The sequence below is a fragment of the Polypterus senegalus genome, chromosome 2, assembly GCF_016835505.1.
Source record: "Polypterus senegalus isolate Bchr_013 chromosome 2, ASM1683550v1, whole genome shotgun sequence".
NCBI classification, from domain to species: Eukaryota; Metazoa; Chordata; class Cladistia; order Polypteriformes; family Polypteridae; genus Polypterus; species Polypterus senegalus.
This window is the reverse complement of record NC_053155.1, coordinates 92,245,981-92,268,879: the sequence shown is the minus strand read 5'-3', so window position 1 is coordinate 92,268,879 and position 22,899 is coordinate 92,245,981. Positions and strand designations below refer to the sequence as shown.

The 22,899-nt window shown below is 36.2% G+C and overlaps 1 protein-coding gene across 3 annotated transcripts in view; it reads right to left on the bottom strand.

Moving 5' to 3' along the window:
* Window positions 1-22,899, bottom strand: part of grm5b (glutamate receptor, metabotropic 5b) — a 555,554-nt gene that overhangs the window by 531,781 nt on the left and 874 nt on the right. For 2 of the 3 annotated variants that reach the window (XM_039744165.1, XM_039744167.1), the window contains exons 1-2: window positions 21,392-21,524; window positions 13,264-14,155 (exon numbers count right to left, since the gene is read on the bottom strand). In XM_039744165.1, the coding sequence (XP_039600099.1) occupies window positions 13,264-13,942 (679 nt within the window). In that variant the 5' untranslated portion in view covers window positions 13,943-14,155; window positions 21,392-21,524. Of the gene's footprint in view, window positions 1-13,263; window positions 14,156-21,391; window positions 21,525-22,899 lie in introns of those variants that run through there. The other variant, XM_039744166.1, reaches the window with a different exon arrangement.

Below are 22,899 nucleotides of genomic sequence, written 5' to 3'. Positions count from 1 at the left end.
CTGAGATAAGGTGAGTATCCTGGTTAAGGCAGAAGCCTGATTTCTTAAAAACTTCAATTTGCATCCTTAAATATCCTTCTGGGATTTGGCTTTGGCAAAACACTCCAATTTCATTAAACTACACAAAAAGAGTTAAACATCATCATCGACTGCTGTGAACAAAAACAAAATAAGCATGAAGACTGTGATCATTTTCTTGTCTTATATATAAACGTCTATGCATGGAAGTGTGTGTGTCTGTCCGGCTCGGAAGTGAGAGGTGGAGTCGGGGTAAGGGCTCAACCTCCAAGGAAACAGAAAACTTGCTTAGCCGCTAATAACAGAAGTGAGGCCAGCACATCAGCAAAACGAAACCTCGAAAGAAAGACAAAGTCGCTTAGCTGTTAACATCAGCAAAACAGTATCCCTTTTAGTTTTCCTCCCGCCGCTAATGCACAAGCGATGCAAGTGCGTCGGCAAAACGAATCCTCCTAGGGGAGAGATGCCCAGAGTAGTTCCTTTCAATTACCTGACATCTCTACATTTCAATTTTTTTTCTGATGATTTCAATAGTTTCTAGGACCCCGGGCTTTTTACAGCACGGGCTTACACAGCTAGTGTTTTAGAAATAAGTATAGCCCTTCATGTGCAGTGAAGTAAATTACACCTATTCCCTTTTTTGTATCCTCAACCTGAGCCACTGAAGATTTGTGGTATGAACACTGATTATTGCATCACACGATCACATTGTTTCAACATATTTATTGCAAATAGCTGAATTAAAGCAAAACCTGCACTTAATTAATATGCTTCTGTTATTGTATTGAAGGCAGAATACTCTTTTCTACCCTAATTGAGCCTTGCAAAAGACCTGCGTGCCAGTACATGTGTTTCTTGCCTTACACCCAGTGCTACTTGGTCGATAATAACAAAAGTATTTTCAGTTTATTTAAATAAGTTTTACATGACATTACTCACTATTTTAAAATGTAAACAATACAAGTTAGATTGAACAAATTGTCCCCAATGCACCTCCTGAGATTGTGTTGCTCAGCTTAGCACTGTATGCTCAGCTCATCCACATAAAGTTATTGAAATATTTAGACAGTTTATTTTACTTAGGAGAAGGAACAATGTGATCACTAAGGCATTTGCCTCTGGAAATGTACAGAATGGTTGTGGACGCTTCCACTGTCTTCTACCTGTAGCTGCTGAAATTGTCTGTGAAGCTAACACATGTGCCGGCTGACAGAGTTCTCTCCTATTGTTATGATCAGATGAAAGAGATCAGGTGCATAATGTTACTTTACATGTGTAGTATATTGCTTTGTGTTATGTGCAAATAATATTAGTTTCTATATGAACTTTTTCAGGTACACTATAATTTTGGTTTGCATATGAACTATAGCATATACACTAGGACTGTGTGAGTGTAAGCATACTGTTGAAATACAAACTACTTCATCTTCCATGTGTATTGCATTTGACCTACAAAAGACAAAAAATGTATAGCCAGATTTATTTTAAAAATCAAGCTAACATGTGTAAGTATTCTTCCAGTGGTATCTCACACTCAGATAGTAAACTGCTCTGTGATGATTCTGTGTCAGACAGACTCTCTTTTGTATTGATAAGGAAAATAGAAAGCTTAAACTGTGACTCCTCACAGGCTTTTGTAACAAATGATAAATAAGATGGTAGTGTTCGGTGTTGAAAGATGGTGCAAACAGTTTTTAGGATGGTGTAGAACAGATATCCCATCTTTGTGTGAAATTCTGCTTTTGTATAACTTCACGTTATGAACTTGCATTACAAGCAAAATGGTAAGATTTACAGCCTGTTCAGCATACCATAGTGGAACATAAAGGAAGTTTGTTTCAACAAATGAAAAAGAAAATTATGGTTATTGTGTATTATTCCAATCTGCCCAACATATGTTTGGAATGTTTAAAATCTCTATAAATCCTTTAGGATGTCGTCAATAAATCTGCTGTTATAGGAAAATAGTTCCACTGAGTATTTTATGTTAGGCACTTTAAGTAGCTGGGGTGGTATGAAATGATCATCTGTTTTATCCATGAATCCTACAAATAGTTTAATATTTCAAAAATTATGGATCCCAGGGAAGAAATGCAATCAAAGATAATACTGAAGACAGAATTGTTTATGTGCTCTTTGATATTTCTGCTTTTTTCCTGGGTCCGAGTACATGGACTAATATTGGTCTCATTGTATTTGTGCCCAGGATACACAGATGATAGGTTTGCAGCATCTCCCTGCATTCACAAGGGCTTCTTTTGGAAATCCTTAGCTTCATCTCCTAGTCAAAAATAATAGTAGGTCATCCCATCATAGCCAGATGATGACAGTGGACTTGTACATGAGAGTGCACCACAATAAAATGCTGTGGATGTAAATAATCTATATTAGGAAAATAGGAGATGTATGTAGAGTATGCACGACAGTGAGATCATATTCATATCCATAGATTTAATATTTTATAGTATTTTAATAGCTTGGGGAACATAGAATTTGCATGTAGTCTTGTGTTACATTTAGACTTGTATTTTTTATATGATAATCTTATAAATAAATGTCAATATGTTGCTTGCTGGGATAGGATCCAGCCCTCTACGACCCTATTTGGGATTAAACAGGCTTAACAATGTTATGGTATGGTATGGTGTGATTGGTATAGTGCAGTCTGGGACTAGATCAGCCAGGTGGTGAGGGCATCTATTAGCATAGACGTGTTAACAGCAAGGGTGAAGGCATGCCAAAGACTACTGAGCACCACAGAAGACAACCTTCTTGGAGGGCACTGATGTGCTAGCATCCTGATGTGCATTCTCCTGAAATTCTTTAAGGGCTCCCACAAGAAAAAAGGCTATTTGCATGAAGTGCAATATACATTTGAAATAGAAAAATACCTGTAATTTTGAAATAACTCATGATTATCTAGTTTGCTATTTGAAAACTTAGAACACAGTAGCTTCTTTAAATAAAAGAATAATGACATACTCTGCATATAAATGAAAAGGTATACACAGATCTTTTATTTGCTTAGATGTATCCTAATATGCATGTTAAGACTAACTACATGCAGAGGCAAAGTGGAAAAAAAGAGAAAAAACATCCATCTTGCACAAAAAACAAGAATTTTGCAACACAAGATTAATAGATTTCTCATGCTCTGATCTGATTGTAAACCACAAGACCAAACATTTCTTTAACATGTCCAGTTCTGTTTCATGTTGCACCTGCACAGTTCTGTTGTTTATTCCCAGAAGGCTAGAATCATTTTATTGCTCTGCTGTTTACTGTATTCTGTCCCGCTCTCATCTTGAACAATTATGTTAATTAGAAACTGAATTGTCTTTGGTTTAGTAGTAAAATGGAAAATCTTTCCTATACAGTACCTATTCTTGAGAATAAACTAAAATTGTGGGCTGTATCCAAAGTTTTCATTATGAAGTGACTCTATTTCTCTCTTTCTCTATTTGCAGCTTGCAAATTGGTGCATAGGTTGAACAATACCTCATATAAAGCCTCCACTGAATCAAATTTCCTATTCCTTTAGACATGTTCACCTTCTAGTTTTCAGATTCTATATAAGAAATTGCCCCCATTGATATTAAATGTTTACCTTGAAAACTTCATTATAAAGCACCATTATTTATTAGCATCCTATAAAAGAAGCAATTGGAGTAGACAAGATGCAGATTTTGGCCAAGTGTCTTTCTATTTGTGATTTTTAAATATTGTTCCTTTAAAGACATAAAAATGACTAGAATGTGAATTCTGCTTTTGTCACATTACTCTGACGGACAGAACATAATTGCCTGGAACATATTATAAAATTAAAAAAAAATATATAGTATCTATATGTACTGTAAAACACATTACAATTAGGAAGAGTTCTATGGGTCACACAATTATGGGGAAGGATTTAAGTGTGACACTGGTAACAACTTTTCATCCATCTGTTTTCCTAAACTGGAGGAAGAAATACTGCCTGATGGTCACTGAGGTCACTTCCTGAAGGAAACACCATGCCCTTTCTGGTCTTACCAGGATTTAACCGATGCAGACATCAGAAGTCTGCATTTATTTCTTGACCATCCTGAGAGCAACATGGAGCTCTGTATCTTTGATACTACTTATTTATTTAGTTTTCAATATGTTCAAAATGATGATTTGTGTTACACATGGTTATATGATTTACTTTGTTTCTCGGTCTACCAAATTAAATGGGAAATCCTTTGGGATCCCAACACTTCCTTTGTTTACTTTCACAGTATATAGTACAGTTTAGCCCACTTCCAAAATTGTATCTCATTGGAAGCACAAGAAAACTGCATGAAGCAAGGAAGGACTCTGGCCTTGTACTTCAAAACATGTTCTTCTCTCATTCTGGGCAGGGAGAGAAAGCATAAGACAGAGTACAGGCCAAACAAGGGAACTAGAAACCATAAGGAAATGATTATGTTCAATCAAGTTGAAAACCAAGCGACATTTAGTCTCCTGTCACGTCACCCATCCCCATTATAACAGACACCAAATTACTTCCAGCCATTAAAAGCAAACACGTCCTATTGTGGAATAACTAGGCATACCATTTATCTCCAGGGTATCCCTTCTACAAGCCCTAAGGACACTATTTGTTTTGTTTTGGTATTAGCACACTGTAAATAAAAGTACACTATGGTAGTGATGGACAGCAAATTTAAAGAACCCATGCTCTGGTTGCTTAACCACACTTCAGCAGTATTGGCTTAATACATGGACAAGAGTCTGTGTGTCAATCTGCTTGCTCTGGGTCTGTTATATGCCATTTGGTGTGGGATTCGTAAAAGCAGTAGTAATGTTTGTGGTGCGCCATCTGTTGGAATGACAAATATGTTGCATTTTATTACGACAGATATTTGTGATGTGCCATCTGTTGGAAAGACAAATGGAATGAATTTTATTACTACATGCATTGAAAATTACTTTCCAATAGATGGTGCACTGCAAACCTTAGGTTTACATTGATTTCTTAGGTTCTAACCTGTCTAAGACGGGTAGCATGACTAGTAACTATATGTAATTATGGGAGGTTGCTAAAGCAAAAAAAAACATATATGTTTGAGGGTGCTCTTGAGCAGACCCTAAACTCAGAATGACACTCACACATCAGAAATCAGAGAGAGCACATGGTTACACACAAAAGGAGAAACACAAACCCAAAATCACTCAGAGGCCTGCATACAATATCATCAAATCATATCATACCATATTTATTTGCCACATACAAATTCCTCCTCCTTCCCTCACCTATAGTGTTACCAAATTCTAGTCCACTTTGTCAGTTGAGCTCTTGTCTTTAATCTGCTCCTGAAACCAAGCTCAGGGGTCATTTAAAATTAGACCCTGGAAGACTTCTGAAGCACTGGAAAGCCAGCAAGAAAGTGGTTCACGATTGAAAAAAAACACCCGGGAGGTAGAGGGCTACCTGATTCATGCCAACTACTACAGTGCTCTTTGCCATACTATCTAGACTATAATCCATATCAGGAGGATACAATTCTTGTAGTTCAACTCACTATCCTGCTGTTTTTCACAATGTGTTTACTGTATATGTGTAAGTATACATATATATACAGTATATGTGTGTGTGTGTGTGTGTAATTATATAATTGTTGTGCAATGTTGTCACCTAGCCAAACATTGTCTATCCTACTTAAGGCTAACAGAAATACAAAATTTGTCTATACTGCAGCATTCCAGGAAGTATTTTCATTGCTAAACTGTACATAATGCATGAATGCTTTATCAGGAGCAAATTAGATACCATAATCGTTCACTATTGCACTTCATATACAGTATTAAATTTCTTCTAAGCTCCAGAGAATTTGCAGCTCTTGATCATTCATATTATTTTTGTAACCCTTTCGGAACATGAATCATCTGATGAAACCCTCAGTAAATAATAATCTTTTCTATAACTCGGGCACTAAAAAGCGGACTGAGAGAGCATGCATGAGAATAGGGGATACAGAAATCTTGACCGACAATATATCTTTATTGTTATATTAGAAAGGAATTCCCCTCAGACTATATGAGTATTTCTTATAAAGGGTCCATCCGTAAATAATTAAAATAATAGTGGCTTAGCTATGTTTATGTTGCTATCACCTTTATGCTTTTTAAATTCAGTGTGAAAATCTTTGCCTTCCATCTATTTATGTAGCTTTTTATCAATCATATTTGTAAACTGGGACAGCACAGTGGTCAAGGCTACAACATCATGGTTCTACAGTCCTGGCTTCAAACCCTAAACCCAGGCACTGCCAGTGTGGTGTTTTTACCTTCATGTTTGCATGCATTTTCCTCCCACATCCCAAAACCATGTGTGTTTGCCGATGTGAGTTTGGGGGTTTGTGTGTGTGTGTGGGTTTGTGTGTGTGTGTGTGTGCGCACATGCCCTGCTATGAGCTTGGTGTGTCTGGACCAGGTTAGGTCTTCTGTGATGTGGACACCTTGGTATCTGAAATTGTCTGCCTGGATGCTGCTAATACTGAGTGGGTTGTGGTGCCTCTGTTGTTTTCTCCCAAAGTCCGCAAACAGCATTTTTGTCTTGTTGAAATTCAGGTGTAGACTGTTGTCCTGACACCAGTGTGACAGACTGTCTACTTCATCCAGGTAAGCCTGCTCATTGTTGTAGGACATCAGGCCTACCACAGCTGTGTCATTAGCAAACTGGACAATGATGTTAAAGAAATATGCAGCCATGCAAACGTATGTGTGGACTTAGAACACAACCCTGTGGAGCGCCTGTGTGGAGAGTGAAGGATAATGAACTGTGGCCATCCACTCAAACACCCTGTGATCTGCCTGTCAGGAAGTTAAAAATCCAACTGCACAATAAAGTGGTCAAGATGCAGGTCCCTGAGTCTAGTGATGAGCTTAGAGGTGATTATTGTGTTAAATACAAACTATAGTCTATAAGTAACATTCACACATAATTCCCTCTCTTTTGTTTTCCTTTGTGGATCTACTGGAGCAATTTGTAAATTATAATAGATTTAGTTCTGGCTAGCCTCTCAAAACGCTTTGTTGCTATAGACATTTTTAAGATGGGACAGTAGTCAGTAGATGGGACTTGCTTTCTTAGGCACAGGGACAACGGTAGATCTTTTAAAGCATGTTGATATTATTTTTATTCTTTGTTAATTAGTACTGCCTAATTTTATTTTTATATTTTTCTTTTTTCTTTCTTCATCTTGTAAACCACTTTGAGCTACATCATTTGTATGTAAATGTGCTATACAAATAAATGTTGTTATGACAGGCTAGGTCAAGGAGAGGATATTACCGTGAACACTGGTACAAGCTGCACAGCACAGATCTTAAAAACATGTCCTGAAATGTCATGCAGACCTGCTACATTCCTGGTGTTCACTTTCCTGAAAGTTCTCCTTAAGTTGTGTTCTGACAAAGAGAACTTTTGTTTCCTCACTGAGTGGTTCTCCTGCTGCAGATGTGTTGGAGCAGTGGGTGGTGTTAGCAGCATTCATATTAAAGTGTAAACTGAACTCTGCCAGAGTGGTATCGACATTCATTTTGATGGGAGTAATTCCTTAACTGTGTGTTATTGTCCACAGACCTTCCTACATGCTCCTAGAATCGGACAACTCAAATTGCCCTTTCACCTTATCCCCATATCACTGCTTAGCTGCTTTCATAGATCTCGTTAGATTGTACAAGGCTGCTTTGTAATCATCCATATTCCCAGACACCAGCCCTGAGGTTGTACTCAGTCAAGCCTCTTTTCAATGCATCACAAACGGTTTTATCCACTCGTAGTTTAGGATTTGGGCAAGTCTTGATGATGACTTTTGGTGCTATTACATTTACAAAATATTACATAGCAAGTCAGTTTCTGTAAACACATTGATGTTGTCATCATAGCCGTGCCTGAACATATCCCAGTCAACACAACTCAGCTCATCCTGGAGAACGCCCTTTGATTGGTCTGTCCAACGTTTGACCTCACACGTGACTTAAGCTTCATGCCTTAACATTTGTTTATATCTGGATATAAGAAAGATGGTTAGTGTTATGGTCAGACACTCATAGCTGGTGGATCCTAAACCATCTGAAGCCTGGAACCTATTTAATTTTATTTTTTGAATACCTGGTTGTGGTATCTTTGAACCTAGGACCAGATGCAGAGTATTCTTTTTTTTGTTTGCACTTGGGCCTTTCCCCACTATTTTCCCCTTTATTTTTAGTTTTTTTATTGAATTAGGGAACACCAAGTCAAAGATCAGGAACTAAAAGTAATAAAAGTGCTATAAATAAATAAATAAAAGGACTAAATTTAACATCTTACCTAATTTAAATTCCATGTGTGCTTTGGTTGATTTGTTTAACTTTCTGATTGCAATTTACTGAAAGGGAGACAAGATGCAAGTACTTTATTGCTTCATTAACACTGCAAAGCTAAAAATCATTAATCAAAGGACGTTAATAATAATAGGACTGATGAAACTGTCAACATTTTGGAAAATATACAGTATATCCCGATTTGCTGAAATATTATGTTGTTGAGAATAACAGACAATGCTACACTTTAACAAAGGTGAGGGTCGAGTGCTGTCTGAGCCACATGCTCTGCTTCTAAACTACTGAATGCTATATATTGTTTAGGGCAGCGCATTTCTAAGAATCTTCTGCTCCAACAGCAATCATGCTTTTTTCAGTTCCTCCAAATGCATGCTCTTTTGTGACCTGACAAAAAGGATGTCAGGGAGAGAAGCATGCAATTTGTTAGATGGTGAAATTTTCACATTTTAAATTTTTTATAAATCTGTAATGTTATTATTATTGTGTGGTTATGCCACTAAAGTAGGTAATAAGTTACATTTAGGAGAATTGCATTGTCTTTGCTTGACACCTAGCTGGAAATAAAGAGCAAAAAACTGACTCCCTGAATTACTCCCTGAGGGCCTTTCCAAGGTGTTAAGAGTAAATACATATGATATAGGTTCCATTTTATAGCAAATGTGTTGGCAGGAAATTGCCTGAGAGTACTGGTGCTACAGCTCCAAAAAATCAGGTTAACGGTGGCCATTGGCTTTTATATTTTTGGCCTTTTCATGTTTATTTAGCTATATATTTTTTACCTGTCATCTTCCGTCCAATGATCAATTTTCTAAATCTGCTTAATCCAATTTCAAGGCTCACAGGAGGCAAAGTCTGCCCAACAATACTCCAGAACATAAATCTATATTTTGCAGCTTTAATGCAGATGTTTCATAAACATAAAGCATTGCTACAAAGTTGAACTTAAGGCACATCTCTTAAACAGTGCAAAATGGACACTAAATTCTCGTACCTTTCTTGTACTTTACTTATGAGTTTCAACTAAAAGCTGTGTTGGTTGACCAAGGCTTTCTATAGGAATTCTCAAACCCTGATGGCAAGATCAGAAGAATGTGGATATCCAGTCCCGGTGAAGAAAGACATAGCTGCAGCTGTGGAGAAAAAAGCAACCAAGCACATCCTGGGACAAAGGGTCATGTCTTAGTTGGACCGGTTATGGGAATTATACGACTATAGCGCTGAGCAGAGATGGCAGACTGAAAGGTCCATCCATTAATGATTTCTATAAGAAAAATGTATCTTGTTTTTAAAAAGTAATGTTAAAAATATACATAGACATGAATTTATAAAGAATTAAACAGTCTTTTTATTTATTTTATTTTATTTTTTTTTGATTGAAAGGCATCCTTCTAGCAACCATGATTAATTACATTTATTATCGTGATTGGTTATTCAACTTTGGCAGTAACTCAGCAATACGCTAGACAGGGGCTTGTGTGTACGAGCTGTCATTAAAGTAGATGGTTGATATTTACAAGGCTGAGAGAATATTTTTTTTTTTTTAAATTAACAGCACAGGTATTAAAAAAATGAAAAATATTAGTCCTGCTACTTTTTTCCCAAGACTTTGTTGGTCAGTTATCTTATCCAACGATCTTGACTATACATTGTTCTTCTCTCTTGCTAAATGAATCTTAGCCTGAAGTGGTCTAATCATTTTTTACATTTAAGATGTTTCACTTAAATGTTTTTCAATTGTGTTATCTGTCCTAGTGTGTATATAAACATAGGGAACTCCAATTTCAGTACTACATCTTTCCTAAAGAAGGGGCCTGAGTTTCCTCAAAAGCCTGCATATTGTAATCTCTTTAGTTAGCCAATAAAAGGTGTCATTTTGCTTGACTTCTCACTAAAGAAGATCCCCAAAACGGATGGTGATTGCTGACAGAATGCAGCTAACAAGTGGTAGGAAAAGGGTTGGAGCTAGTATTTGCCGTGAAAGAAGCACCAAGCAAGCTAAATCAGAAGTGAAAAGTTTGGTTACTATGGATGATGTGGGTAGAGGCAATCATAAACAAGTTATACTACACATATGCTGAGGGAGCTGCACATGTGGTGAGTTATTACTCTCATCTCTCTCAACTTTGCTGTGTGCGTACATGCCCTGCGTCCACTGTGGTGTTTGAATTGTTTATACTGTATAATAATGGTTTGTTTGCTTTGCCTGGTATGAGATTGTGTTATTATTACATAGTATAGATTTGATTAATGAAATATTTAATTAATATGATTTTGAGTTCATAAGAATTACTTATTAACATTTTCAAATCATGTTTTTTTTTTACCAGTGCCTCCTGACTCACCGGTACAAGAAAATCTGCAAATATAATATACAGTCCAATTTGTCTTGATTTCTAGTTATGCAGGATAGCAAGCTTATTGGGGTTTCCCTGAGTTTATGGCCCTCTAGACCCCCTTATGATAAAGCATAAATCAATAGATGTCTGCAGCAAAAATGATCAGAAGGGCTTACATTTTTTCATGACCACAGGGGTTTATGCCCTAATGAGATATGAGGGGTCTGCTTTTCACAAAACTTTGAAGAAATGGGGACCAGTAATATAGACATGTGGAGTGTCGTTTAAGAAATTTCAAAGTTACTGATCATGAATATGGTAGTATTTTTGATATTTCATTCTTTACCAATGATCCTTACCCTCTAAGAACTACTCCCAGAAGGTTAAAAATGACAAAACTCAAACATACACATGTAGGGCACCATTTCAGACTATTTTAAGATCAGAGATTACGAATGTGATGCTATTTTTAATTTTTGATTCTTTACTGAGTATCTATCCATCTATGAACCTCTATCAGAGGTTGGAAAATGACAAATTTCAATTACAATCGAGAATAGTTCAACTTTAAGTATTAATATTGAAGCCCACGTTTTAATATTTCAAATATCTGATGAAACTGTTTTTGTTTATTGTGTACCTCATGAAGTAAACCTATATGTTTTATGAACACCCTGAATTAGGCCAGCTCATGCTTTTTATATTAGGCCTACAACATCCTCTGTGGTGTTCAAAATGTTCAATGCATTTACTGTTTGATTGTATTTTTGTACTGCGCTTCGGTCAACTCTAGTGCGACTCCTAAGTAAAAGATCTATTTCAGTGATGTTAGTTTGTGTGCTGGAGCATGGGACATCTGCCCATAGTGGCATTGACATCTTGTTATGAACAACTGTACTGTGTTTATATGTATGCTGCACTGCAGTCATAGGGTACATTATGTTGTGCCACTGTGTGCTGCAATACTGTGTCTGGGTGATATGACACTAAAGCCACTTGACTTGACTTCTCTTCACTTTAATGCCTAATTAAGCACAGTGTCTGTGACACTGACATTCATTTCATTTAAATTATTTTCACATAAACAGTTTATTAAAATAGTTTATTAAAATAGTTATCACCTAGATTCAATTAAAAATTAATTTGATTTCATATTTGAAATTTATATTGATAAGTGCCCACCAACAGAAATACAAATGTTAGTCTTAAGATTTGGTTTGGGCAACAGGTCTGATGGTTGATCCAGCAGAATTCTTTTAGTTAAAGTGTGAATCAAGAACTCAGGAAAAAAATTGGAAATAAAGGGGAACGGTGCAAAAGTCCAGAATCACTTCTTTACACTAACAATTGTGTAGGAATCTAGGAAAGAACTACCAAGTTATATAGTTCAACATAATTAGGCAACTTTTGAAAAGTTTTGGGATATAATGTTGGGAGAAATTTGCAATTACCAAACCAAATGAGGTTGATGGACTGATTGTTCTTCTCTCATTTGTCAAACGTATGCTCATATTTTTTTATATAAAATAGTGAGGAGAGGATAAGAGACTGCATTTTTTTTAAATGTTGCTGAAAATAAAAAAGAAGAAATCCTTAGGTTGAACTAAGACTACAAAAAGGTATTGGTTTTGCCAGGTCGGCTTGTATAGAAATAGCAAAAACACATCCTAAAAAATAGAAAACAACTTAACCAACCCACACATTTGACTTAACAAATCCACAATTGTGAAACATAGCCTTCACTAAATATGACATTCCAGCAAGCTTATCGAACAATGCCTGCACCATAATGCATCAAAACTATCTGAGATTAATGCAAATGATAAGACTTTACCCACAGCACAAGAAGCCTGTCAAACATGTTGCCCAGAAATATTAGCATCTTGCAAACATCACTGATGAAAAATACCAGATAGTAAAAGAGATGGTCTTATAATAGTATATTACAGTGAAGAAAACCCTAGCTTATAATTTCAGATTCTCATCATAACTGTCGGTAGCCACTGCCTTCACTCCTTCCTCTCAAGTACAAATCAGCAGTGTCAGCTACTGGTTTCAGTCATCATCTGGCTAGTTGACATTAAATGATCATATCATGTGCATTACAACAAGACAAGTGTGTTAAGAAACACCTGCTCAGCTGCACAGAAGAAGTGACAGATGTGACTGATGTGAGCTGCGGTTGACCAATTGTCTTTAAGATCCTAAGCAGAACCCTGAGAAGGTGGCAGGAAAAACACAATTCTTAAAGTTTCATTATAGATAAAGAAACAATCATTAATAATTTATTCTAATGAGAGAGATGTTACAATGTAAAATATGTCTTCGCACATCATTATGAACCCTCCATACTTCATGGACTATGTAAAACTGAAATGTAACATGACTATTTTCAACAACAAACTCCTGTTTTTTTTTTTTTCTGAAACACTCCAACAGCCAAACAGATCAACAAGCAAATGTACTTCTGGGATATTCTTCTACACATTTCAGCAGCTTATTTTATTTTACTCTTGCAGCCCAATAAATAAATGGGAAAAATTCACTTAATGCTTACCTTCAGTGTGAATTGCTGAAACGTAGGTCCAGTTGTATCTTTTAACAATGTCAACCATTGCTCTAGCTTGTTGAGCATCTGAAGGAACTACTCGCATGAAGTACTTGTACAAGGTTTTATCACTTAGGTCCATGCTGGTTGCAGAGTAGGCAATCTGAGGTATATTAAAGAGCTGAAGTAAGTTTTGGACTTGGATAGCCACAGAACTAGAACCAGGACCTATCACCCCAACAATGGGTTTTTTTGTCCGCACTTGAGTGTTGCCTTCCTCATTGCAGCGCATTAGTCCCTCTTCTTCTTCAGAAGAAACAAGAGAATCTCGAATAAATTCAATGCTCTGCTCCAAAGCCACAGCAGAGTGCCAACAGGAGTCACGGATTTCACAGCCCAGGGTTATATTTGGTAAGATCCTGCTATCAGAATTTATGCGGTCCAAGGTGTGGAGCATTGCCTCGACACGCTGAATGCCATACTGTTCTCTGATCTCGCCACATTTCCGCTCATGCACCTTGTCAACTGGGGGCTGGTGGTGGATCGAGAACAGAGCCCCAATGATGATGTCACCAGGCATGTGTGCCACCACACGCCGTTCATTTGATTGTGCCAAGACCAAAAGGCCAACATTTGCAAAGCCAATCTCTTCTGATAACAAGATCACCAGGAACAGTGGGAGGTTCATTTTAAGAAAAATGTTCTAAGCTTGAAAAAGATTCATAATTACTGGGATAACGAAAGGGGAAGCACACTCAAGGAATATTTGAAATGCTTTCTGTTCTTTCGAGGACAATATAAGCACTCATTTGTCAGGCATTTCCACACAGTCTAATGAAGAAATGTTGTCTCCAAGGCAACGTCTCTTTGAAAAGGTGATTGTGGTAGTAGACTTCATAACCTTTTGAAATGGAGGAGAAAAGAGAGTGAAGAAAAGGGAATTAAAATTGAGCATATGATCATACACAATTCAAAAATGCACTCTGTTCATTGCACAATAAACCATACCTTCACATGTTTTAACTAAATTTGAAAATTTCAAAAGGTGGCATCTTGAATTAAATAAAAAGCTTTCCTTATCAGAAAATCATTAAATGTGTGTGAAGCAGAAAAAAAATTGTATTATATTTATCCCACAATCCTGGCCTGCTCTCAATCAAATGCTGTGGCTTTTAAATAATACTTAATTGCAACAATCCCTTGGAACAAAAACCAACAACAAGCTGTAACCTTGTCTGATCTGTAAGTAACTAAAATCTCGATTTTTTTTTTATGTTGCATAAATTCATACTTTGATCATCTTTGAAAGTAAAACACAAATCATATTACCAAACATGCTCACAGATATTATTAAACAAGTACTAGTAAATGATAGGTCTTTAAAAATTAAAATGCTATAATATCTGTGTAAGAGATTATTTCTAAACTATAGATCATTCATTTAATTTTTTTATAGAAACTTTTTCTCATGCAATATTAATGCACTATATAATTTTGAAATATTATTAAAAATAAGAAAAACAAGATACAATCATCATCCTATTAGGTAAAACCATCTAGGCATAATTTTATTTCCTTGGTAATAAGGCACTATTGCTTACATGATGTGACTAAGTTCTTAATGCATAGGACTGAAGGCAGGAGGATTATTTTCTCCAGGAATCTTTTCAACAACATTTTCCTTTTCATCTCCTCCATCAACAATTGGTCATACATTTCATTACCTTAATTTCTCAGTTTGCTAAACTTTGCTTCGGCAAGGTGAACTGATGTTTAATAAAATTCACACTTGGTAGCAGTCAATACAAAATACATTGCTCTTCTATTACTTTATCACTGCATTTTTAATATGCACATATGTATGTAAACTCTGCCTTATGTAGTTATTTCTCAGTTATTGTTATTGTTGTAAAGCTAGGAACTCAAAAGACAGTTACAGCATATAGAGATATACTGAAGTGAACTGAATTGAATAAGGTATGGCATTTTACTTGGTACTTTAGAAGGCCTGTGGCTGTGAAATGGGTTAAAATAACATAACACAACATTATTGGATCCTCTTAATGGGATTTACGATTACACAAAACACATGCCAATACTGTTTGTGGGGTCCCATCACACACACTGGGAACAAACTGGAATCACCCATCAACCTAACCTCCACAACTCCGATTGATGTGGGAGGAAAAGCCTACTATGCCACAGCCAACTCAATGTATACTCATAGAACAAATGTAAAGAGCACAGAGACCCCAGCCAGACTTGTGATTTAAATTCAGAATGCTGGATCTGTAAGGAAAACCAGCGTACTACCGGGACACACTGAAATAGGTTTTTAAACCTTTTTAATTGAACTGTTGATCAATTGTTAAATTTCTGGTAAAAATGGACCATTATAAAGAAGACAAATATGAAAGAGGGATGTGCCAGCCCTAGTTTAGTGAAATGAAGTAAAACTATACAGAAAAGCAAATAGCTGTTAGTCTGAAGTCTAAGTCAAGGATAATAACAACCATGCAAGTCCATGCACAGCAAGGAGCCCATATCAACAGGGAGTATATGGTAGCTTGTGGTGGTAAAATTTTACATTTGCAGCACAGAGACAGGATTGCATTTTAAGTTTTAGGGCAAAATTTTAGAGGCTAGCACATCCTAGATAATGAAGTATATGACATCCAAACCATATTTTTGTAGGACCATTAACCTTAGACATGCCTCTGTCTTCTGAGAGCTGAGTTAATAGGCCAGGTGTCCAGGTAATGGTAATTTTGAGGCCAGAATCTACAGGTGTCTGGATTTGGTGCATTCAAGAATATTTTGCACAATGAACCTTCATAAGGATTCCGTGTTTTATAGTTTAGTCGATGGAGGACTGTTTGTTTATTTATTTTGTTTTTTTAGACAGATTCTTTCTTATAAAAAAAATCCCCAATGGTTCCCTTGAAATCTTGAAGTTATTTTTGACCCATCTACCATTTTTGATCAACGGTTTCATATATTTGGGTGCATGGCCAGCACGTGTGCGCATTGAGCCAAAGCATAAGGCTTTACAGCTTATTATGTCAGTATGTGGCTAGTAGGGGTCCACTATTTAGTCAGAGTTCTATTGTCCATGTTTGCATTACTGTATAGTTGATCTTCTTTTATCCATTTGCTGGGGAGTGGGGTGTCCATGGGGACTTGTTCAATGTAAATTCTTTTGCATTTATTGCTTTAAATGTATACACTTCAGCCCCGAGTTTCTTCTGTTTGAGCATGTTTCACCATTAATCTCCTCAGGGGTCACAGAGTCATTGCAAGTCATTACAAACAACATTCACTCTGAAGACTCTAGAATATTGGAATACAGCATGCGGAATTAAGATGAAAAGCTGACAGTTTTAGAAGAGCAGTGTGACAAATCACAACCGTTATAAATGCCAAGTAAGCTCAAAATACTGAGAAAAAGGAGAAGAGTCAAATATCAAAAGCAGCCTTCAAGAAGAAATAAGTACATTTTATAAGTAATATTTGCAGGTTATGCTTCATTATGCAGGAAAAACCTGGGGGAAGTGTTTTCTGCCTCCTTTTTCTAGGACAATATCACATAAAGCCAGAGCATATCCTGGGAGCAAAGGATGTAAACTTGGAATCAGCGCTGAAAAGTTTGCAACCCACTGTAGGACACAAATCAAATTAATAGTGACTTTGTGAACTGTTGGAGGGTATCAGAGTCTCTAGATGACGCTATAACAAGAGCAAAAACAAGTACAGTAGAATGGTAACGCTACCCACTTTACCACCAAGTCAAATGACTGTTTGTTTTTAAGTCTGTACTAAACTAATCATATTAAAGAAAATATTATGAAATACTTTTGAATGGATATAGTCTTCTGTATAAAATGTTAGCAGTTTTGTCTTTGAAGAGCCAACATGAAGTTTGAATTGTAGTGCCAGCAGCCAGCACTGTCCTTCCAAGACAGCCAGTCAGAAGCACCAGTTGTCAGATGAAGCCTTATCCTCACTTTTCTTACAGAGGCACCATGAAATATGAATTTCTATTAAAGACCAAGGTTGGCCATCTCAGGAAATGAAGCTTGTGATTAAAAGCATTATTGGTTATTCAGTACTGTAAGAATAATAGAACCAGGTATAAGAGTTTAGATTCCGCTGCATTTCTTTCCTCAGCATCTTTGATTTTTTTGTGATAAAAACACAAACAGACAGATCAGTGTGGCTGTGATCAATGAGTCTGAAATGGAGACGTCTTTGATCCTGACAGCTCTGATATGCTTCCTCCAATGCTTATTAGAACATTGCTGGACATTTCAAATGTTCTTGTTGTATTAGGAGGTTAATAAAACACATGATGTGTTAAACAGGATTCTCGGGAACTGTGTGCCTGTTGACAAATATATAAAATATGACAGGTTCCTATAGAAGTTTGGCCCAGCCAATTTATTTTTTAGGAGCTGATTACAGCTATATATAGTGTTGTATTCACAGTCTTTTGTTTGTATTATACTACTGAGACTAATCTGTAGGGGTACATGCAATTAAAAATCTTGTATTATGTACTGTACATATGACAATAAATGATTACCTAAACTATTTAAAAAACTGTAGGCTTAATTAATTATGACATCAGTGTATTTATTATATCATGCTGTTAAGAGGATTTGTATATTTTAAATTCACTTCAATTAAACACCGGAGTGAAAGACAAGCGGGGATGTAATGAAAAGTTGCATATTATGCAACTGCTCTAGAATAATACAGGTAGACATTTTTACTTTATTTTAATTATTTCTTAATTGTTTTCTACATTTCATTCTGAGTTTTTTGTTGACTTCCTCATGCAGTTTAATTTCCTTTCTGTGTAGCTGATGACAAGATCTTACTTTTAAAGACTTCTTTCATTTTCAGCTTAAACCTTTTCCCTTAACAAATCTTTCTTGAAATATGAATGCAGATAACACCACTCTAATGCTTTCTGCTTCTGTCATGTACCTCAGGATGACCCAGAGTGGCTATTTTTTTCAAATACTTTAAACCTTGTTGCTTTCCCAACTTTGTCATTTATTTTTGCACAACATACACAAGTTTCTTCCTTTCATCACCAACATTGTCAAGTCAGCTTTTCTTTTCGTAGAACTTCCTTGAAAGCCAATACACCTACACATGCCTTCTGGCTTTCACCTGCCTGGAATATACTTTTCCTTTTTCCACTTTTTCTGTCTCACTCTTTATCTCTCTCTCTCTCTTTCTCTCCACTGTTTTCCGAATGCATCTGTGATGCAATTCTAAATTACAATTCTGACAAATAATTTCCATCAGGGATTATCTTTATATGTTCGGTCTCTTACAAATACATTTCTGGATGAAGGGCACTGTCTGTCTACCTATCTACTATATTTCTTCCATCCATCTAGGCTAGTAAAACTATCACCCATTCTGAACTACTGTTTCCAAGCTGAGGAATAAATTATGCCTCAAGATCAGAACTGCAACTAACGCTTGTCTGAAAAGCTCATCCTTCAGAAACCTGTTTAAAAGATTTTGAGCTATTTACAATGAAACCAGGAGTACACTCAGTTTAGTAAATGCAAGACATTTGGGGACTCAGTTTCTATCATACCACTTTAAAATTAGATAATTCAGTATCTTTAAGCAATTTAAAAATAATTTACACTAGATAGTCAGACCCTTGGTGATGAACAGGCCCTTAGGTAATCATGTCTGTAAGCATCAATTCATGAATAATGAAAGAATGACTTAGATATTTTGTTGTGCTGTGAAAGGTCACTGTAGCACACTTTAAACTGCCTTTCAAGCACTGGCTGGATTTTAGAGTAATCACAAACCACGAGAATATTTTTAGTATATTGATACTTAACATTGTTTAATTCTACTAAGACTTTTAAATATGTTCATTTACTTTAAGAAATGCAGAAAAATGATGCTGCTTAGAAAGACTTTGACCTTTGTGTTCTCTTGAATTAGATTAACTGGATCTGGAAATGGATGTATGATATTCCCCCATTGAAAGCGAGTTGATTGATGCATTTACTTATTTGGTTAAACTGATTACAGAATTGCTTTATATGTTATTTTCAAGAGTTACATACATTAAAGTGGTAAGACCAGCTTCTCCTCACTACTGCAATCGGGGTAAACTGAACTAAAGGTTCTTTACCTAGCCTATATCAAGCAATAACAATAAACCCCATAGACACCTGCCTGTTTAAATCTGGTTATTAAGCAAATTGCAAATTGTTAAAAACAGCTCCTTTAGGATCACACGCCTGCTTTTCTTACACAGAGAAATACATTACAGTAAGACGAAAAGCCAAATAATTAATCATCTAAGGAAATCCAGAACACAATTCCCTTTAGGAATGAAACAGCGGATAACACCAACAGACCCTTTCAATCTCTACAGAAAGGGCAAATAAGCAATTCTCAGGTGACTAATGCCTAAGATCGGTTTAATATGTACTGCATCAGTATTAATGCGAGTACAAATGATGCAAACGTATTTACGGGCGTAACAGAATATACGTGTTGCGAGTACTTCCCTATTAGTAAGTTGTCGTGTCTTAATAAAGCCTTGGTTAATGAACATCTAATACTCCAACTGACTATGAACTCTGCACGAAAAGAAAAGAGCGTACGGAATAGACTATATATATTTACCTGACTTCCAAGATACATAACATTATTTCCTTTGTCAGATAAGTAAACACACCTTCATGTACTCTAGTATGACATCGTCACTGCCAAGAACATTGTAAGACGCCCGCTTTTCTTTCGCAGAACGGTGCCTTTTAAGCTTGCGTCTCGACCTTGTTGCAACGATCTCACTATGTTTCTCGACGACTCTTGGGATAAGATACTGCAGTTGCAGCTGCGATACTTTCTTTGTTTTGAAAAGAATATGGACATCACAATAAAATCAAGAAGCTTTTAATTATAGCATGCATATATATATATATATATATATATATATATATATATATATATATATATATATATATATATATATATATATATATATATATATATATATATAGTACAGAAATCTTCAGCGCTTACCTTTTCTTAGTTCCACTAACTTGTATTAATAGGGCCTTTACCCTAACGGTTTTCCTCCAAAAATGTTCCGTAAACAATGATGGCAGTGGAACCAGAGCCTTTGGTAGCGGTCACCAAATTAATACATTCTTATTTTTTCATTCATATACCGGCCGAAGAACTGCATCAGGTTTCCCTCCTGTACAGCACTCCTCTCAGAACACATGTGCAAGGAGTTCGCGGAGCTGTCTGTGGTCCTGAAAGCAGCGTTGCCGAAATCATCGGGTATTTTGATCACGTTCGATTACTGCTGATCAGGTAATTTCGAAGTAACACGAAAATTAAGCGTTCCGTTCATTTTGGAAAGTGAAACGTCAGGTCGCGTCATTTGACAGCAATACATAAAGCATGAAATTATTGTTATACAGACACGGTTCAAATGTTTCTTAACGAAGGTCTCTCTCAGCCCAGGCACCTTGAATACTAATTCACCAAGTTCACGCTTTGTTTTGTAGTCTCGGTGCGTTTCGCTACTACTTCAACGTGTCACGCATAAATCAATACTCCCAAGAGAACATACAAAAATTCAGCCGGGAAATCCACCAGCAAGTAAATACTCAGAAATTGAATCGTAAGCTCATTCGGTAAACATATAACCCGCGTAAAATGTAAACGTTTAGGAAGCTAAAGCCATATCGTTCTGTTTATATAGCAAATAGCAATCAACTGGTATGTGACAGCTTTCCCAACGGTGCAGTGCTTTGTTTTTCACCAAATAACCAAAAGCAGTTGCTTGTTAGATTGTATCATGATTAGAGAAAATAGGAAAGCGTTTTGCATCTAGCAGAAGTGGAACGTATTATTATAAAAAGACACATACACTCGTCAAAGCAACAGATCGTTTTCTAACGACGAATTGACCTAAATAATAGATATTCCTTTATTGTGCAACATCAGTTGAACAGTTTTGCAAATATTGGCATCGTTATTTCATATACATTGTGTAGAAAGAAAACAAACGGAAGCTCTGATATGATGCGCAACCTTAGTTCTGCTTGCACGTTGTAGAGAATGTGAAAGTTACCTTTATTAACCCCAGAGGTTGGCTGGGTCGGCGTCTGCGCTAGATAGAACTCCGTCTTAGTATCTTTTCCCAAGGGATTTGTAACCGCTCCTCCATCAATGTAAATAAAAACACCTCCTCCTGTCTTCAAACCATATAGCACACTTCTTCCGAATGATCACACGGGGCTTTTTTCCCTCTAAATACAGTAGCAATTTGCGTCAGGGTTTTCGGGAAAAGTGCCTCCATTTAAAGGCACAGGCGTCTTTTGTATCATTTCCCACATTGTTACTGTTATTGTTAATACAGTTCGGTATAATGTGTAATTTGTTCCATGAACACCACGGACTTTAAAACAACCCATCAAATACGATTCCAAGTAAGGCATTGCATGACAATATTTAAATAGCATATTAGTTTAAAAATGCAAAAAGGCAACTTAACCTATGATTTGTATTCTGAAAACCGCAATATGTCTGTGCGCAAGCGTTTACACAAAAGTATCTATCTATCTATCTATCTATCTATCTATCTATCTATCTATCTATCTATCTATCTATCTATCTATCTATCATTTAGTCGGATCTTCACTGTAAGGCAAAAGGCTGGTACGTTTTATTGCGTTATTGTTGCATAAATCATTATTACAAATGTAATTGTAGACATAAATAGGGAATTCTAGATCTATAAATTGCTCCATATAATATAACATTTCGAAAATCTAATATATTTCTTTTTACTACTTTGTAAAGTCCTGCATTTCTTATTAAGGAACTTTTAAAAAAATAACATTGTGTGTGCTTGAAGTGGTGCATTAAGAGGCTGTTGGACAGAGTAAAATAATACAGCCTGAAACGTGTTTTGTAACTTCATAGTGTCCAATAATGTTATAATAAGATTCACCAATAATTGAAAGGTTCTAAATATATACGCTATACTTTTTGTCTGCTACGTTTATTTTGTAGACCCTGTGGCCAGTTTAATCGCCTTACACAACTGCTACAGTGTCGAAGCGCCATCTCGTGGACAAACGCTCACTTCACGCCGCCTCCGCAAAACGCGCAAATACTATCGGTACCTTTTCAACATGACAAAATGGCAAAAGGTCTCTCACCGAATTTTGACGATTCCGTTACAAAACACAGAAATGCCAGCAAGATCAAAATCAAGTATAGAAAATGTTACTTTGTGTTTATATTAGATCAGTAATTGTGTGCTAGTTTGACTTTTTATTTTCTCGACTCCCCTAAAAACTGACACATATTTCCACGTCCAGGATTTACCGACCTTCATCGATGTAATTATAACAGCACAGCTATAACAGGATATATTAACTCTAATAATGGCGATGGCAATGTCCCTTTTCGTTTCAATTTGTGTTTTATCGAGTAAGAAAATATTGATTCTGAATGCATTGTCTTGGGCGATATTGAAAAAGAGCTATTTTGTTAATGGGATTTTGAACTTAAATATGATTACTTATGAGACCTTTTCTTCGCAAGTTTATATAAACTTGTTTTCAAGGGATG